At 34.4% G+C, this 17,409-nt stretch overlaps 4 protein-coding genes across 5 annotated transcripts; 1 reads left to right on the top strand and 3 right to left on the bottom strand.

Moving 5' to 3' along the window:
- Nucleotides 1-640: 640 nt before the first annotated feature.
- Nucleotides 641-10,670, bottom strand: TfIIEalpha (transcription factor IIEalpha). Of its 2 annotated transcripts, XM_077441644.1 has the most exons (9): nucleotides 10,262-10,670; nucleotides 2,522-2,675; nucleotides 2,309-2,425; nucleotides 2,046-2,224; nucleotides 1,696-1,922; nucleotides 1,408-1,621; nucleotides 1,199-1,331; nucleotides 1,014-1,124; nucleotides 641-933 (listed from the first exon to the last, which is right to left on the bottom strand). In XM_077441644.1, the coding sequence occupies exons 2-9, from the start codon at nucleotides 2,643-2,645 to the stop codon at nucleotides 758-760; spliced, it is 1,281 nt and encodes a 426-aa protein (XP_077297770.1). In that variant the 5' UTR covers nucleotides 2,646-2,675; nucleotides 10,262-10,670; the 3' UTR covers nucleotides 641-757. The 2 variants fall into 2 exon arrangements, with proteins under 2 accessions (XP_077297770.1, XP_077297781.1); XM_077441655.1 differs by lacking the exon at nucleotides 10,262-10,670 and having other exon boundaries at nucleotides 2,522-2,690.
- Nrk (Neurospecific receptor kinase) lies at nucleotides 6,165-8,150 on the bottom strand. Its single transcript, XM_077438115.1, has one exon. It carries the CDS (start codon nucleotides 8,148-8,150, stop codon nucleotides 6,219-6,221), a length of 1,932 nt encoding a protein of 643 aa, XP_077294241.1. The 3' UTR covers nucleotides 6,165-6,218.
- On the top strand, nucleotides 10,145-15,244 carry LOC143919366 (rab-like protein 3). The gene is made up of 6 exons (XM_077441668.1): nucleotides 10,145-10,378; nucleotides 13,731-13,937; nucleotides 14,032-14,174; nucleotides 14,245-14,378; nucleotides 14,494-14,548; nucleotides 14,618-15,244. Exons 1-6 carry the CDS (start codon nucleotides 10,330-10,332, stop codon nucleotides 14,759-14,761), a joined length of 732 nt encoding a protein of 243 aa, XP_077297794.1. The 5' UTR covers nucleotides 10,145-10,329; the 3' UTR covers nucleotides 14,762-15,244.
- Nucleotides 14,777-16,879, bottom strand: LOC143916849 (beta-1,3-glucan-binding protein-like). The gene is made up of 11 exons (XM_077438101.1): nucleotides 16,849-16,879; nucleotides 16,794-16,804; nucleotides 16,682-16,699; nucleotides 16,545-16,568; nucleotides 16,363-16,494; nucleotides 16,113-16,267; nucleotides 15,842-15,972; nucleotides 15,465-15,716; nucleotides 15,236-15,387; nucleotides 15,055-15,153; nucleotides 14,777-14,971 (listed from the first exon to the last, which is right to left on the bottom strand). The coding sequence occupies exons 1-11, from the start codon at nucleotides 16,877-16,879 to the stop codon at nucleotides 14,858-14,860; spliced, it is 1,119 nt and encodes a 372-aa protein (XP_077294227.1). The 3' UTR covers nucleotides 14,777-14,857.
- Nucleotides 16,880-17,409: the final 530 nt, after the last annotated feature.

Raw genomic sequence — 17,409 nt, 5'->3', positions numbered from 1 at the left:
TAATATTGTGAGATGCATAAATACCAGTTAAGCTCTCTTAAAGTAACCTTTATTTCGAGCGGAGCACCGAACTCTGGTTATGAGGCTGAAAATTTATATACAAGCCTTTCAGTCTTAAAAGTACACACAATATAATTAAAATACCCCAAACGACAGTTTTACTTTAAAGAGAGTTTGAAAATAATTCCAGGAAAATTGAATATTTTGACCACTTAAAAATAGTTATTTTTGAAAATAAAAATATCGTTTGGATTTGAACACTGTATCTTTAAACTCTAAAAAAAATATAAAACGGATACACTAATTGATTTGGAATACTAAAAAAATATAATTTTCACTCATGGTTTATTTAAAAAAAATGGATTTGTAGTTTGTGTAGAGCTCGCAGTGATTTCGAGCCCAGCTCGACATACGAGTGGAAAGGGTTATTTTACAAAACCCATTATTTTTTTTACTAGCCTCTTCTTATTTTACTGTTACTTTGTAAAAAATTAGCATGCTCGGTTTTAGTTTTCGGAATATTCGGGCAGTCTGTAATGAATTAAGCATAAATGTATGTACATACATATGTTTAGCCGAGATGAGTCATCTAAAGAAAAAAATTGTAATGTGAAAATAAAGGAACAGGAAAGCAAAAGGCAAAGATTAAAAGTTTTTTTTATTTAATACGCATGTATTCGTCGAATTCATTGAAATGATTCACATAAAATAATATGAAAATATTTTTTTGTTACTACAGGTACTTATGAATAAGCTTTTAATCATACATATGACTGTAGTATTCTTGATATACTTGAATGTATGTCTCTTTTTCTGTAGGTGTCATCATGGCTATCGTATCATCAGAGATATTTGTAATCGGTATTGATTTACCATTTACCATGACAATCGGTGCATTGTCATCAGAATCAGAATCGCCACTGTCAATTTCGTCTGAAAAATTGTTATTAATTTCGTATCATTATATGTAACTATACATGAAACTATTTCGTATGTAAGTAACGCAAGTTTACCAATAGCTGCAATATCATCTTTTTGTTTAAATGGATCTTTCACTTCATCGTCGCTTGAATCCGAACTATCTTGTCCTAAAGAGCCCTTGATGGCATTTGCAGCGTTATTGCCTAATACACAAAAAAAAAATATATAGATTAAATTGAATTTTTTTATGAATTAAGTACATATTGTATTTACTAACCAGTGTTTTGTTTTTCATGCGCAAGTAAGACAGACATAATATCATCATTTTTGTCTTTAGTATTAGATTTTTGACTTGTAGCATTCGATGCAGCTTTTTCTAATATAGCATCTGCAGAGTGATTGCTATCATTCTGAAAATAGTTTAATAAAGAATGTTCAAACTCAATGTTTTAATATTAATTCAAAAGAAAAAATATAATTCAGTACCTGAGCATCATTTGTAACAATTGTACTTTCAACCAACCAAACAGGTCTTTCTTTACGTTGTGATTCTTGAAGTGCATTTCCAGCTGTTCCACTTCCTGCAATGTTAATATCGACACGCGTTTCTTCGGCAGCAAAGCCACTGCGACGGGTAGCTTCACCAGACCATATTTCGTTTCCAGTAGCCTGAGCATACCCAGGTTGTTTGTGCATGAGGCTACAAAAATATTTAATTTACAAAATATCGACAAATGTTTATTAAAAGTATAAGGGAATTTTAAATATGCATACCCTCGAATTGTATTAATATCAACAGGTTCGGGTTCCAATATTTCAGGTGCCAATTTAATGCCTTCGACTTCTCGCAGCAATATGTACAATGGTTCAAGTTGTTCATTAAACTTGGCTAGTAAAAGTCGCGAATCCTTCTTTGGAAGTGCAGATTGATCTTCTTCAACAATCTGATTACAAAATGTGCAATGGAATTCTTGCGACATAAAGTCGAAAAGTTGATCTGCCTAAAAATATAATTGAAATGATAAAAAAAACCAGACACTGATTTTTAGTTACAGTGATTCAAATATTTATTTAAGAGTTCAAAATATTTATTCAGTATGCATACAGATATGTATAATACTAACCTCTAAATCAGTGAATGTTTTACCACAACTTAAGCATTTGAAACTTGCTCTGCTGGTTGCGTCTCTTTCTTCAGTTTCCATTCGTTTTCTCATGAGATCTAATTTGTATTTTACAACGTTTACAAATGTCTTATAGTTGATGAAATAATAATTGACTTTTTGTGCTTTGCCATCAGGACCTACATGAGCCGATTTGGAAAATTAATAACTTTATATAACACCAGAAATTCAGCCAAAATTGTCAAATATACATAGTGTCTTACCAGTTTCCATTTTAAGTCTAACTTGAATAAATTTATCGTTTTTTAGAGTTGCTATTCTAGCTCTGAGCATTTTACGTTCAAATTTAAGTAATTCACATATATCATCTTCTTTCATACCTGGGAAACAAACGTCATTGCCATTATATAACACTGTATGAATTTTCTTATGATACTTCGTATATACATGTGTAGATAAAGTAAAAATGAACTTACATGGATTTCTTACAAGCATATCAACTATGAGTGCATCATCAATGGAGTAGAATCCTCGAACGACTAGTCGAGCCAGTTGCTTGAGACTACTCGGCACTTCAGTGACGACTCTTTCCTCAGCCATCGCAACGAAAATTCAGAATGTTCGAAGTTACTGCAAAATGTGAAATTAAACTAAGTCACCTAAAAATAGAGATTCTATTTTAATTTGAATTTATAGTATAAAAATATCGGGACAATGAAAAACAGTTTATCATGTAAAATATTAAATATATTATAAAAAAAATACTTTTAGACACCTATACATTTTGACAAATAACAAATATTACATTATAGGGTTAATTAATTTACATATCTGTAAAAATGCACACCACTCTAGTAGTTATTGCCATGAAATGATATATCTCAAGTATATGTTTTTTTCACAAATAAATGTATGTAATTTGTTACACATACATATCACAGACTGCGCAAAAGTGATGATTTTTGTAATGAAATAAAATCAACATTATATACTTTTATACGTCAGAGTATATTTCTGAGCAGTTCTGGACATGTTGCAATATTTTACACATTACAAGTTGATATCAAAGGAATACAAAATTTAAATGAACTCTAATTGACATTAATTATATTAAATTTTAAAGAAAGAACTTACAATTATTTCCAACCAATACATTTTAAAAATGTAAGCAAATAATACAAATAATAAAAATATAGCGTTACGTATTGGACTACAAATACGCTGAAAAATGACGTCATATAAAGTGATTTGTCAATTTGGCAAATGACACAGAAAATACAATCTTATGATTGTATGCATATAATGTGTAGAAATTTTTTCTCATAATTTACAGTACATAAATTTAAAAACCTTATCGATAACTTTATAGAACAATTATATATTACATATAATTAATATTTTATTAAACATCACTTAAATGCAACTTAAGTGTTTGAAAAATGCATTACCAAATAATCAAAGTCTCGATGATGTAACAAAACCGTTTCAATTTCTCTATTTATTAGTGAAGTCTATTTAATTAATTCACTTTATTTTTGTAAAATAATACTATCAAGTGCTGTAGACATGTCGTTTGTAAATCTTTCTAAAAACTATTTCTAATATTCATCAATTTTAATAAGCGTCACACAATGCGTCCTTATATTTGGCAACTTTTCAATTGGTGCTGTGTCAATACGTTGTGCTCTTACAAATTTATAATAGGACAAAAAATATACACAAACTTATAGCTATAATAAAATGTAACATATATTTTGTAATATCTTTCAGATGTATGTATAATTATGTGAACATTCAAATGTGTGAGACCAGTAATTTTTCCAACATAAAGACAATTCATGTATCAACATCACTTATGACTAGGGTTGCCACCTCAGACCCGTGTCTCATATTCTGTTTTATTTATATTATTATATTTCCCATATTCATATAAATTATCGTATATAATAATTGTCTAGTTCGTGCGTGCGTACGAAGTGTTCGCTGTTAACACCATGTTCTGTCCCTCTTTCTCCCCTCGGAATCGTACATATACCGTGGAAAGAGACGGAGCTTGGTGAGTGTTTACGAAGTACTCACTCATTATGCTCAAGTCTCTTTCTCCCCTTGGAATCGTATATCGTGAAAAGAGAAGCGGCATAGCACTTCGTTCACATGATCGGCTGATGAAAACTAAATTTTTTTTTTTTAAATTAATTAAATGTTGAATTATTAATTCCGTTGATCCGATGATTTCTCCGGATTTACCACTGTGATAATAATAACAATAAAACCCGGAGCCCGGATACAACTAGCTCAAACCCAGAAACTTTGTGTCAAAACCGTAGAGGTGGCAACCCTAGTTATGAAGTATAAAATAAAATATGTACTACATCATTGCAATGTGAATTTGAGAATTAATGAGACCAGAGTTTAGTACTAAATGTATAACTGAATCATGTTTTTTTTTGGTAATTTTGGTAAGCACTTTGCATTATATATACGCAACTATCATCACCTGATGTTAAACCATAATATACTTAAATCAAGACATGGATAAAAAGGCAGTTTACTGTTTTATATTCCAGATATTGGAAATTAATTCAATCATGAGAAGAACTGTACGTTCTTTGAAGAAATGCTCCAAATTTTAATGGCAAATGTTGAGTATTATTTTTTGTAATATGAATCATTCAGTGTATGTCGATATTATCAAAAATGAGAATTCGCTGTACATATGTAAATTAAAAAATAAACTCGGGGTTGTATTCATTAACCTTAGCTAAAAAAAAAGCAATGACTAAAAAAAATTTCTAATGTAATTTTTTTTGTAGAATACAGCAATTTGAATTTTTAAACTCAATTAAAAATTACATATCTATCGATAATATTAGTTAAAAAACAGATACTTAGGATACTTGAGTGTTACTTTTCTTGCCAGGGTGTGAAATACAATAGGATTATTGATTTGGGATAGTCAATAATCTATATCGTATGTAACAGTTTGGTATTTTTAAAATACATAAAACATTCAAATAACTTTTATACACTCAATATTACGCTAATGGTAACAAATGTCTTTTTTCAAAAATATACAAAAAAACAAAACAAAAAATCATAAGTACAATAACAACCTTGGGTTTAATAAAAGGAAAATATTGCCCACATACACAATATGACGGTTCATTTCTCAGTCTTCTTACTTACTGTCTTTTTGTTAAAAAATACTTATAAAATCTACATTAATATGTAAATGTATATACACTGTACATTAAACTTGGAATATGATGGTTATACAAATGCGATACAATCACTGTTGTGTCAAATATGAAATGATACTTTTTATTTAACATATTATACATGTATGTATATATCAAACCCTCAGTTATATGCAATTACAACAAGGTTTAAATTAGATGTATGTTTATATATAAAATAAACAGATAATAAAACATTGAAAGATGTATCTGAGGACCACTATGTATTAGGAATGTCACATATGTACATGTATATGTATTTTTGCAGTGATCACTGTGAAGTATCAACTGTAAAAAAATTTACTTGACTAGGTTTGAATGTATGTAAAAATAATAATAATAATAATAATATATATATATATATATATATATATATATATATATATATATATATATATATATATATATATATATATATATATATATGCTAAGTAAAATGAATATATTGTTTTAGGAAACTTAAATAAAGCTGACAATACAAAGATGCTCATGATTATATTTGGTCCACAAAACTTAATTTAAAAGAATAATCGCAACGGCGACACAGAACATGACTTGAGTGTAGATATAATTCCACTTAAAGTAAATAAATAATAATATAAAAACCACAACTTCCGTTTAATACTTTTACCATTCAATTATTACAAATAAATGTGCAATAACTTTAGGTATAATATATAAAAAGTCCTTGACATATCAGATCTGTACATTTAAAATCATTACAAAAATAAATACATATATGTACTTAGACAACTAAACAATAAGTTATATGTAAGTATAGAGATACATTTATGTAAACGTTTGAAATGCATTTTAAGACAATACATTAATTATAGCATAATTTACAACCATTGGAATATAACACTAAAGGTGGAAAGGAAAAGCATACGTTGCATAAATAACGAACAAATTTTCAACACTTGGATTCAGTTACAATTCAGCGTTGACTACTTGAAAAGGAAACCCGAGGTGTCCATTGAATTTCGTGTTGCAATTTGTCTAAACACTGTTGGATTTCCCTAAAGTTAGGTCTGTTGGCCGGCTGGTGGTTCCAGCACTGGCGCATGAGATCGTAAACACACCTCGGCGTATTATCGGGGCAAGCCAGCATATTGCCGTCTTTCAAGAAGCGCACCACTTCTTCATGGGTCATTCCGAAGTATGGTTGGAGAGCGAAAGAGAAGATCTCCCACAGACACACGCCGTAAGCCCAAACGTCCGACTCAAGAGTGTACTTGTTATATAATATACTTTCTAAGGGCATCCATCTCACCGGTATAGCATCATGCTCGTCGCCTTTGTAATAATCTTGCAAGTATATTTTGTGCGATAGTCCAAAGTCGGCGATTTTCACCACCATCTCGTCGTTTATTAGGCAGTTTCTAGTTGCAAGATCACGATGAACGAACTTGCGATCCGACAAGTATACCATTCCACTAGCTATCTGTCGAGCGATGTTTAATAAATCACTGTGCGATAGTGGCATGCTTTTTAGTAATTTCGAATCTTCTCTAGGTTCGAGAACCGGAGCAGTATAGTCGGCAGTGCTGCTTGCCCTTAAAAACTCGTTCAAATCTCCTTTGCCCATGAATTCAAATAGCAAACACATTGGTTTACCTATAGCGCAGACTCCCAGTAATTTAACAATGTTCGGATGATCGAACTCGGCTAAGAGGCAAGCTTCCCGCTCAAAGTCCACCTGCAAATCTTGTGACGCCTCGTCTTTAAGCATTTTCACAGCGACTAGTGTAAATTCTTCATCAGCTATCAGTCCAGGTGCTTTCGCTTGAAAGACCCGACCGAAAGCACCTTGTCCGAGGTCCCGTATGTAGATAATATTGTTTCTGGGAAACTCTAACTTTTCTAATTTAGGATTTAGTTGAGCACCCGTACTATGGTAAGCAAGATTGCTGGGCAGCTTATCGAGATCGATATTGACGTCGGTGCGTCGCACCACAGACCCCGTCACCGAGTATCTATTTTTGGTCAGGTAGTGACACGCTAGTGCAATGCACAACACGAATAGGAATACTAACAGCACAGACGAAGACACGGTGAAGATGAATAGAGGCGTGAAGAAAGTCTCCATTTGGATTTTATGCGAATCATTTGAGAAATGAGGATCGGAAGTGTTATCGCACATAGGTATATCGCAATGTTGCCAACGAACGGCGGGGTCTGTGGTGTAGCACCACGGTGCAGTTTCTTCACCTCCGGCATTCCTGCAGTAGTTGATGGCGTTTTGCAATTCCGGGAAGACTGGAGGAGGCCGCTCGTGCTGGTGCGGCTGCTGAGCGCTCCACGGCTGGCAAGCGAGGCCGGCCGAAGTCACGTTAACCGTACCCTGATAATACCGCCCGCTACCTTTGCGACAATCTGTGGTGACTAGATCCAAACGCATAGTCGTGAGTCCTATGTGAGTACACGTGGGAGCATCAGGAGGCGGTTGATATTTGGGCAATTTGTCGCAGTCGGGCAATTCGAAATGTCCTTTGGATTTAAAGAAGACCCCCCTCTGTTTGTTGTCCTCGATGAGAGCCCAGTCGTTGTAGCAGAATTGCATGCGCACTGCGATGCAGTCTTCGTAGCATAGAGGTAAGGCTTGGGCCAGGCCATCCCGGACGACACACTTGGGGAAGGCGTAGGCGCAGAGCAGCTTCTCGGCCGGTTGCCGACACTCGGAATGCAGTCCGGACACCATCTCGTGGAAGAGCCCTTCTGTGATCTTTTCGTTTCTCCAGCCCGAGTCTTCGTGTTCGACGCTGTACCAGATGGTGCCGTTGACGTACGGCCTGCAGATTTTGCCCCCGTAGCCAGAGCAGTAGCCGTTGGGGTCTTCGGCGCTCACGCCTGCCCACAGGAGCCACATGGCGGCGAGGCGCCGCCCCAGGGCGCTCATGTCATCTCGGGGCGGCCACCGCTCACCGCTCACCGCTCACTGCTCACTGCTCACTGCTCAATCGCCGGTGCCCATATCGATCGCACGGCTGCCATTACCAATGGCAATGGCAGCAACATGCAACACGCACACGCGACACGCGACACGCGACACGCGACACGCGACACGCAACACCCAGCCTTTACCTCAACGACTGACGAATGCTTTTTTCCGCGAAATCGTTATCGTTATCAACGAATCCAATGTCTGTTCAATCACCAATCAAAATTCACCATTTTCATTTCACTAGGGGGAGGTGGGGTAATATCAGAGAAATGTAATATTAATACAAGTGGCTTTAGGTGTTATATTGGGTAAACGGACTACTAGTCATATGTAAACCAGTCACGGGACAACCGGTCGCTCTAGATCGGTCACACGTGATCACCCATCACACTAAAACTGGTCACACCCTAAAATCGGTCAACCAGTTTTCTCGTGACCAGTTTTAGTGTGACGGGTGATCACGTGTGACCGATCTAGAGCGACCGGTTGTCCCGTGACTGGTTTACATATGACTAGTAGTCCGTTTACCCAATATAACAACTAAAGCCATCGCATCGGTAACAATTACTGAATACATACAAGTGAACGCTGAATTTTCCATATTTTTTATTCTTATTGAAAATATTAAATTTTAAATATTTATATTCTACTAACACTACATATTAAAACGTTAAAAAAATCGGGATTCACTTGTGGAATAGGTAGTAAGAGGTAGGTCAGTTAGTGGGTAGAGTGGATGTTTTTTGATCGCCTCCCCCCCCCCCCTATTTCGACACCTCTTTAATCAAAATTAAAATATTTTACATTTGTACAATTTGAATGTTGTATTTTGATACGCAGCCGTAACAATATGACATCATTTTGCCACTCCGTTGATTACTCACGTTCACTTATATTCAAAAAGAATACCAATAAGAGCCAACTACGACCAAATGTTTGACCACTGATGTTGAACGCAGTATTCGACGCTTTCAGTCATGCAACATTAGAGCTGCAGCTCTATTAGCTTGTTAGTGGCTTTGGATACACAAAAAACATGGGTCTACGTGACGAGCCAGAATGTTAAATTACAGAAAACACAAATATCGGAAGGCAAAGATCGAAAATCGAAAGATAAAAAAAAAGGGTGCATGGTAAACGGTACATACTCACTTAATTTGCGCGAGCAGGGTACAACAGGAACAAGAGGAACAGGCTTTTCCTCCCGTATTCTGCGCGCGCACATTAATACGGGAGGAAAAGCCTGTTCCTCTTGTTCCTGTAGTATCCTGCTCGCGCAAATTAAGTGAGTATGTACCGTTTACCATGCACCCTTTTTTTTGATCTTTTGACTTAAGATCTTTCGATTTTCGATCTTTGCCTTCCGATATCTGCATTTTCTGTAATTTAACATTCTGGTTCGTCACGGAGACAGAAAAAACATATATTTAAAGTAGACATATATACAACAAAATGGTCGGATATACATCGTATGTTCCGTTACACAGGGTAGAAGTGAACCTCGCGAGTTTAAAATGAAACGCGATTATATCTCATTTTAAAGCTATTTGCAGTACAGAGAAAGATAAGTTATTCTTATTGGTCTGCTGAGATGTTCTGACAAAAGTTCTTTCATAGCGAGACTTGATCAATAAGAATCTGGATTTAGAGTTTGCCCACTGAAATGAAATATGTATAAGACTATAGAGAGGGAGGGGGAGCGCCGATAAATAAAAAGTGAAGGGGTTTACAAGTTTGTACGTAAATTCAACAACGTAACTGGCTGAGAAGTGAATTTCGAGGCATTGCATTCGTCGATGGCCGTGATTATGTGTGTTGACACCGATCGCGTCTATGCGAAATGTGAAGAGCGCGATGTTTTCATCTTATGAATGCAGTCGCCACCGATGAATGAATACATAATTGTAAATGTAGGGTCCAGTGAGGGAGGTGAGGTAGGTGGGGGGGGGGGGGGAGGGGAGGGGTAGGGTGACAGCAGTGATCTGTATTACGACTAGCGGTAGTACTCTACTAGAGAGGGAGGGCTAGTAGCTCACCTGAGCGCGGGTGCGGGTGCGGCGGGTGCGAGTGTCCGCGCCACGGAGGCCGAGGGCAGAGCAGCACGATGTCCGGGGCAGTGTCGAGGGTCAAAATCCTCGTAGCCGGAGACTCAGGTATCCACCGTCGCCGTCACCGTCACCGTCACCGTCACCGTCACCGTCATCAGCCGTCACAAAACCGCCACTGTACCGCTAACGCGAACGTACCGCTAACGCTAGCTGGCACTCGCCGTACGTAGGGCCGCCAACATAACCTCATCGCCACGCTCCCCCACCCCCGACCATTGTTTTGACAGTTGAATGCGGATTGTGTGTCAACGTTCGCGATGCGTCCGATTTTGCCTCGGTATATCCTCTGTTGTGACACGCTTATTTACGCACTGATAAGGCTACGTCGGTTTTCTTCAAACATTATCAAATGAATTCGTGTTGTGCCCGTTGATTTCAACGGGTGGTTTCGGAAAGGAATTGATGGACGAATTAAAATAAAGTTACATCATATATATATGTATATATATATATATATATATATATATATATATATATATATATATATATATATATATATATATATATATATATATATATAATGTCGATATTCTGTCTGTGTGTATCTGCGATAACGCTCGCCGTACTATAATAGTCATTTCGATTCGACATATATATGTACGTCACAGCTAAAGCACTGCCAACAAAATGTATGAATATAATAACGAAAGAAAAAAACTTAATACATATATACTGTTTGCTACCAATGTTTCCTCTAGGCAAGTCTCTGAGCACTTAGCGCCATCTATTGAAAATTTATTTCATTAATTATTTTTTCTATTGGTATTTTATATTATATATGTATATGTTGTTACGTAGGTAGTTTTTACCATTTTTTTTCATATTAAACAATTTAATATAAATATTAAATTAAATATCTTTGAAAGGTATTTGAAAAAAATTCGACCGCGTGCGGATCGAACATACGACCGACGCATTTCTTTTATTTTTTTAGCTTAATATGCCTACCCATGCGATGACATTTCATCGGGTACAACACTAGTGCTATATATAAACTAGTGCTGTGCCCGTTGATTTCAACGGGTGGTTTCAAAAAGGAATTGAAACACGAATAAAAACGAGTTCGAATTTTCGCATGATCACAAAACTTCATCTATTGTTACTACGTACATAGATAAAGTAATAAAGTTAAAGAAATTGAAACGACTGGTTTCGGAAAGAAATTGATGCACAATTTAGAAATTACGAAGTGATTACAAATTACGTTTTGTGCATCGCCAACGCGATGTATACGCGCATGCGCAGAAGGCTTTGCGCCTGTCGCAGATATAGTACCTGCAAATAGCATATAAGTAGCAGATATAGTACCTGTAAATAGCCACAACCAAAAATAATTGGTTCCCCATACTGCGCCCGTCATCCGTCACATATTTATATACATATTTACCGACACATGCGTTGCAACACCACAATATTGCATGCAATTCCCGTTCCCGTTCTCGTTCCTTTTCCCGTTCCCATTTGTCGGGAAAACGCAGGCAGCGAACACGTTGGTCGCGACGCGAAAACATTTGAAATTTTAGCGTTGCAATGCCACTCATTCCCGTTTTTCCCGTTTACGTTCCTGTTTTTGGCCGATTTTTTTCACAGTAAGCTTCCTGGACATGCATACAATACATCCTGAAAGTTCCATCGTACAATAACGCATGCAATTCCCGTTCCCGTTTCCGTTTCTCGATGCGTTTCGATAAGTGAATATTTCAGTTTCAAATTAGTCTTCAAAATAAGGCTTCGCTCGGTATTTGTAATATAAACCGCTTACACATGAATAATCTAATAGTAAAAAAAAAATTTAAAAATTATTATATTATTTCTCGAGAAACGGAAACAGGATATAAATAAATATTATTTCTCGAGAAACGGAAACAGGATATAAATAAATATTATTTCTCGAGAAATGAGAATTCTCAATTTGGCATTTTTATCGAGAAATTCTCGAGAAGGAACACTAATTGCATTTACGTTTACATAATATGAAGTTTAGAAACGATAAAAATTGGTAAATAAATTACCATTAACACTAAAATGTCAGTTAGTTTTTTTTTGCTTCCAGATCTATAAATAAAGCTTTGAGTTTTTTTTTAAATTTAAGAATAAAATATTTTTTCTAAAATCCTTAAATCTTTTAACGCAAACTATATAATAGGCGAAACATTTCTGTTGTGTTTCGCCTACTGCTCAAAAGTCACATTTGCTTACCTTCTGTCTGTACATATGAAATGCAAAATGTTAAAAATTATTATTAATTTGTTTTTTGCATTAGTCAATTAACTTTATTCGTGTCTTCCCTCATCTTAACGTTCACATGAATTTATCCATTTTTTCAAATTGCAACGGACTAGTATAAAAACCCTCCAGATGCTCTAACGATGAATATTCTCGGTTTGGAGAATATTCCCGAGAATATTCTCCAAAAGATTATTACTTAGAATTTTACAACACTATATGTATATTGTGAAGCCAAATCTCTAGCCATCTAATATGTGAATGACTTTGACAAATCATTGCCTAATCAGGTGCTTGATTTCAGTTCGTGCTTAAAAGAAAATAAACCTTGTAAAAATAAAGAAGATCGATAGTGTTCATAATTTGCCAAAGCTCTTCATTTGTAATTTTTATACTTTAAATTCGTCATTTCAATCATCTTGTTCCTCACGCTTCCGGTAACTGTAGCCACTACGCAGCGCTCGTTCACAAGTTGAAACTTGCTAAAAATTACTTAAGGTCAAATATGTCACAGCATCGAATAAAAGGATTAGCAATGATTTGTATTACATTTTAACAAAATAGTCGTGTTTGCCAATGCGAAGTCCAGAAAAAAAAGTTTTTCTACTTACAAATGGTATGAATAATTAATTTGGAAAGTTATTTTGCTGTAAGGAAATAATATGAATATATGGGGGTGCCTGAAATTCTCGCTACGCCACTTAAACTTGTATTCTGAACCAATAAAGAGACTTTTTTCAAACTCAAACGTGTTTCCATCGGCCGGGACACCGGTCAACAAATCTTCCCTGACTACAATAGCTTTTTTTTCAAATAGTGTTAAATACAGTTATTTTGCATATTTTGCAAGTTTTGAAATGTATACTTCTATGCATGCAATTATGCTTTTTCACTGAAACCATATCATATATGTGTACCATTGAAAATAGGTCATTCAACAAGGACTTCAGGATCTCTCTTTTTTATCCTTTCTCAACAATATTCCATTACCAATAATTCAAAACCAATATATGTACATATAACACATTACTGGAAAATAGAAAATTAATGACATAGGAGTTTAACAACAGTTTTCTGAAGACCTTTTGAATCCTATTGGATTCATCTACAATGTAAATTCTACATTGTAGTACACTTTGTATGTATATATATTTATGTTCAAATGTTTTAGGAGTTGGAAAGACAGCTTTGGCTGATAGAATATCATCAATTGGAATGAAATTTTTCACATGGACAATCGGGTGTTCTGTGTCGGTTAAATTGCACACGTATAAACAAGGAACTCCTGAACAAAATACATATTTCATAGAACTGTATGACATTGGTGGGTCAAATCATCATAAAGAATCGAGATCAGTTTTCTATCAGTCAACCCACGGTATATATGTATATAAAATATGTTCATTAATATTAAAACTTTAATAACTTTCGAGTTTTAAAGGTATGAAGTTGGTAAATTACACATGTTTCAGGGATTATACTCGTTCACGATTTGACCAATCGCAAAAGTCAGTTAAATTTACAAAGATGGCTCGCGGAAATTTTGTCAACTGATGGTGACGGTTTATTACCGAGTTCCAGTTTAGACTCTGAACAATTTGTCGGAACGACGCAGGTTTGATATTATATAATATAGTTTTTTTTTTAATTTCAGTTATATCAATAACAATTTTTTTCATTTATAGATTCCAATATTTGTGGTCGGCACTAAATGGGATTTAATAGATGATAATTTACGGAAACGTTTAAAGCGAACGCCTTGTAGTATCGCTGAGCAATGTGGGGGTGACGAAATATATGTAAGCCTTAATAATATGAGGTAACTATCTTAAATACATACTTATGATAAGCATGAAATCACTTGAACGCTATGAAATTTTTGCAATTATACCTATAAATATGTACTTTATAAATTTTTTTCTATTATTTTATAGTGCATTTGCACCTGGATCCACGAATGCTGTGAAATTGAGTAGATTTTTTGATAAGGTAAGTGAATTATTGTATCTCGTTTCAATTTAAAGTGATCATTGATTATAGATTTATATTTTATTTCAGGTCATAGAACGACATCACTATTCTAGAGATATATCTAGTCCTTTTTCTGATAAAAAAAAGACAATTTTATATTCACCTCCATTTACCACACCTCCAAGTGCTTATTCTCCACCATCATATACAAAGTTTTATCATAAAGATTAATTTTTATTTATTTTTATAATTATATACATATTGGTATCTATGGAATACATTGAATAAAAGCATATGTATTAAATTACAGGTGTAGTAAATTTTCTTTTACAGAGCCCATACTCGAACGTAATCAACTTGGAGGGACCGAGTTTCTCCACCATCCCCAAGATTCCATGTTGGCAACCAAGTTCCACGTTTTTCATAGAAATCTTTCATTGCCTGAATGATAATTTTGTTTGAGTTTGATTATTTCACTAATGAACATATTTTACAGGTGTATTTTAATAATTGTATAATTTTACCGTGGGAGAATTGTTATTCCATGGTTTGCCACCAGGATTCGATGCGTTATCTGGGAAGTAGTTTGTACCACCGACAGCCAAATTCATGATAAAATAGAACTGAAAATACAATTATTAGTTCAAACTTTCAATTAAGTTTTGAAATAAATTTTATTTGCTTCAACATATTAAAAAATAATACCTCTTGATCGAAAGGTGCCATTTTACTTCCGAATCTCCAAGGATTTTCAGTACCCGGAGCCAACCCGTTGAAATTACCATGTTGCCAAAAACCACCTGCAGGTGGTGTCATTCTTCCGATCTCAACATTATCAATTGAAAATTTCAAGTAGTCTGTAAACGATAGTAAAAATTTGTAAAAGTCTGTAGACGTTAAAAAAATAACAAAATTTAACTCTTTATTATATAACCTGGAGTCCATTCCATTTGATATTTTTTGAAAACTGTGTCATATCCTGCTGCAAGCTGTTTTTGATAATGAGCTTTTGCCCAACCGTTAAGTCCAGGGTATGGTCCATAATGCAAAGTGCTGCCGACTTGATGGGTTCCAATATTGACTCCGTTTAATACAAGATTTCTATTACCTCGTGATTCTACCAAGTCAATTTCTCCCGATGATGGCCATGTTCCATATTCATTATTAGCCGGCAACATCCATATTGCTGAAAAAATATTATCATTCATTAGTCAAATAGAAGTTTTTATTCAGCAGAATTTTTATGAGATAATTATACAGGTTCAACTTAAAAATATCAAGTATTATTGAAAACAATAAAAAAATAATTACCTGGCCACAGCCAATCTCCAGCTGGCATTTTTGCTGAAATTTCGACTCGGCCATATTTAAATCTGAAAGAGTTTACTGAACGTAGTCTGGCGCTTTTGGTTGGATTGATAATATTTGTAGGAGTTCCAGCTCTTTCGCAACCCCAAAACGCAGGATTTGTACATCTGACATAATATAATTATAATTTACGATAATGATTTAAAAGTATTTGTAATTATAATAAGATTTTATTATAATTTTTATTGTAAAATTATGAATCATATTGTATTACTCGTCAGCCGGTGCTCCACCATGACAACTTAAGGTGCCTGATGTTAAGAATCCCTCTCCAGTTTGATCCGCTAATAGAGTGGGTCTGATGTAAAGATGTCCGTTCTTGGTGTAACTATTAGTTCTGTTATTCGTGTACCATTGAAACTCCCAGTTCTGTGAAAGTGTAATAATTAAGTATAAATTTTTATATTTCATTTATTTTGTGGTATACATATTGCTGTGTGTATATTATTTAATATATCTTACACCTCATCCGGACAGTGTGTTCTCGTGTTGCCATTTGGAAAAGTCAAGTTTGTTGAAGTTATCTTCAAAAATGAGATCCCCTGGGCAAATTTTTCCTGCTGGTTTATGGAGACCACTCGCCGTCGTGATACTTGCTTGGGTGCATTGTGAATTTACTGAATATACAGTAAATAACAATACGAACAACGATAAAATCTTCATTTTGATTCTGCAATAATGAAATTAATTTTAAAAGCTTTTACTTAGTATGACAGTTAATATGATCAAATTATCAAAATTAATATGCAAATCATTGGACTAATTACTAATAATTATAATTACCTCCAGTCGAGAGTCCGTCTGATTTGATATCTTGTATCACTTTACAGCTTTATATACTACACTGGGCTACAAGCATAACAAAAACGATAGTGCCTTAATGAATATTAATTACTTTTTTGTAAACTACGAATACGTAGAAAATAATATGAAATATTCGCGCAACTAACTCAAATATGATATTTTGAATTCATGGTGCATTTCCAAAGACCATATGATAATATTATTTGCATAAAAATGTACTATTGCATTTTTATGCCTTATTGAATTGAGAAGATATTTTCATGTGCACAATAGATGGTTAAAGTGAATAATTTACCTCTTATTGTTTTTCCTATTGCGGGGCTGGTACCTCTAAGAGCTATTTATTTATTTATTCAAATATTGGCGGTGTGTCTATCAATTCTGGTCTTAAATAAATCTGTCCAGATTATCTTCACTTCATCCTATGTTGTCTATTCAGTACGTACATACTTGCAGACTTTTTAAAATTTAGAATTTTTTTTATCCTAATTATTGTCATTCATTGTAATTATTAAAGTGATAACGTATTATATCTTGTATTATATATGTTTTCAATATTCTTTTACAGCTTATAAATAATGATAACTATAAGTCATATAGTTGACTGGGCAATTGCTTTATATTTTTCAAGGAATTATTATGATTTAAAAAAATTATATTATTTTTTAAACAAGAAGGGAATGATATATTGATTCTAATTATTAGTA

The sequence above is a fragment of the Arctopsyche grandis genome, chromosome 1 (genome assembly GCF_051622035.1).
Source record: "Arctopsyche grandis isolate Sample6627 chromosome 1, ASM5162203v2, whole genome shotgun sequence".
NCBI lineage: Eukaryota > Metazoa > Arthropoda > Insecta > Trichoptera > Hydropsychidae > Arctopsyche > Arctopsyche grandis.
The sequence above is the reverse complement of the archived record's forward strand: the minus strand, read 5'-3'. Positions and strand labels throughout refer to the sequence as shown.

What these genes read in the sequence shown, in the direction of transcription:
- TfIIEalpha (XM_077441644.1), bottom strand. Translation starts at nt 2,645, where the DNA reads ATGGCTGAGGAAAGAGTCGTCACTGAAGTGCCGAGTAGTCTCAAGCAA. An exon ending in TAGACTTAAAATGGAAACTG is followed by an intron (nt 2,225 to 2,308) that starts GTAAGACACTAT and finishes CGGCTCATGTAG; the next exon opens with GTCCTGATGGCAAAGCACAA. An exon ending in GCATGAAAAACAAAACACTG is followed by an intron (nt 1,125 to 1,198) that starts GTTAGTAAATAC and finishes TTTGTGTATTAG; the next exon opens with GCAATAACGCTGCAAATGCC.
- Nrk (XM_077438115.1), bottom strand. Translation starts at nt 8,150, where the DNA reads ATGTGGCTCCTGTGGGCAGGCGTGAGCGCCGAAGACCCCAACGGCTAC.
- LOC143919366 (XM_077441668.1), top strand. Translation starts at nt 10,330, where the DNA reads ATGTCCGGGGCAGTGTCGAGGGTCAAAATCCTCGTAGCCGGAGACTCA. An exon ending in CCTCGTAGCCGGAGACTCAG is followed by an intron (nt 10,379 to 13,730) that starts GTATCCACCGTC and finishes CAAATGTTTTAG; the next exon opens with GAGTTGGAAAGACAGCTTTG. An exon ending in AATTTGTCGGAACGACGCAG is followed by an intron (nt 14,175 to 14,244) that starts GTTTGATATTAT and finishes TTTCATTTATAG; the next exon opens with ATTCCAATATTTGTGGTCGG.
- LOC143916849 (XM_077438101.1), bottom strand. Translation starts at nt 16,879, where the DNA reads ATGCACCATGAATTCAAAATATCATATTTGA. An exon ending in AAAATGAAGATTTTATCGTT is followed by an intron (nt 16,495 to 16,544) that starts GTTCGTATTGTT and finishes AATGCACCCAAG; the next exon opens with CAAGTATCACGACGGCGAGT. An exon ending in TCAAATGGAATGGACTCCAG is followed by an intron (nt 15,388 to 15,464) that starts GTTATATAATAA and finishes TATCGTTTACAG; the next exon opens with ACTACTTGAAATTTTCAATT.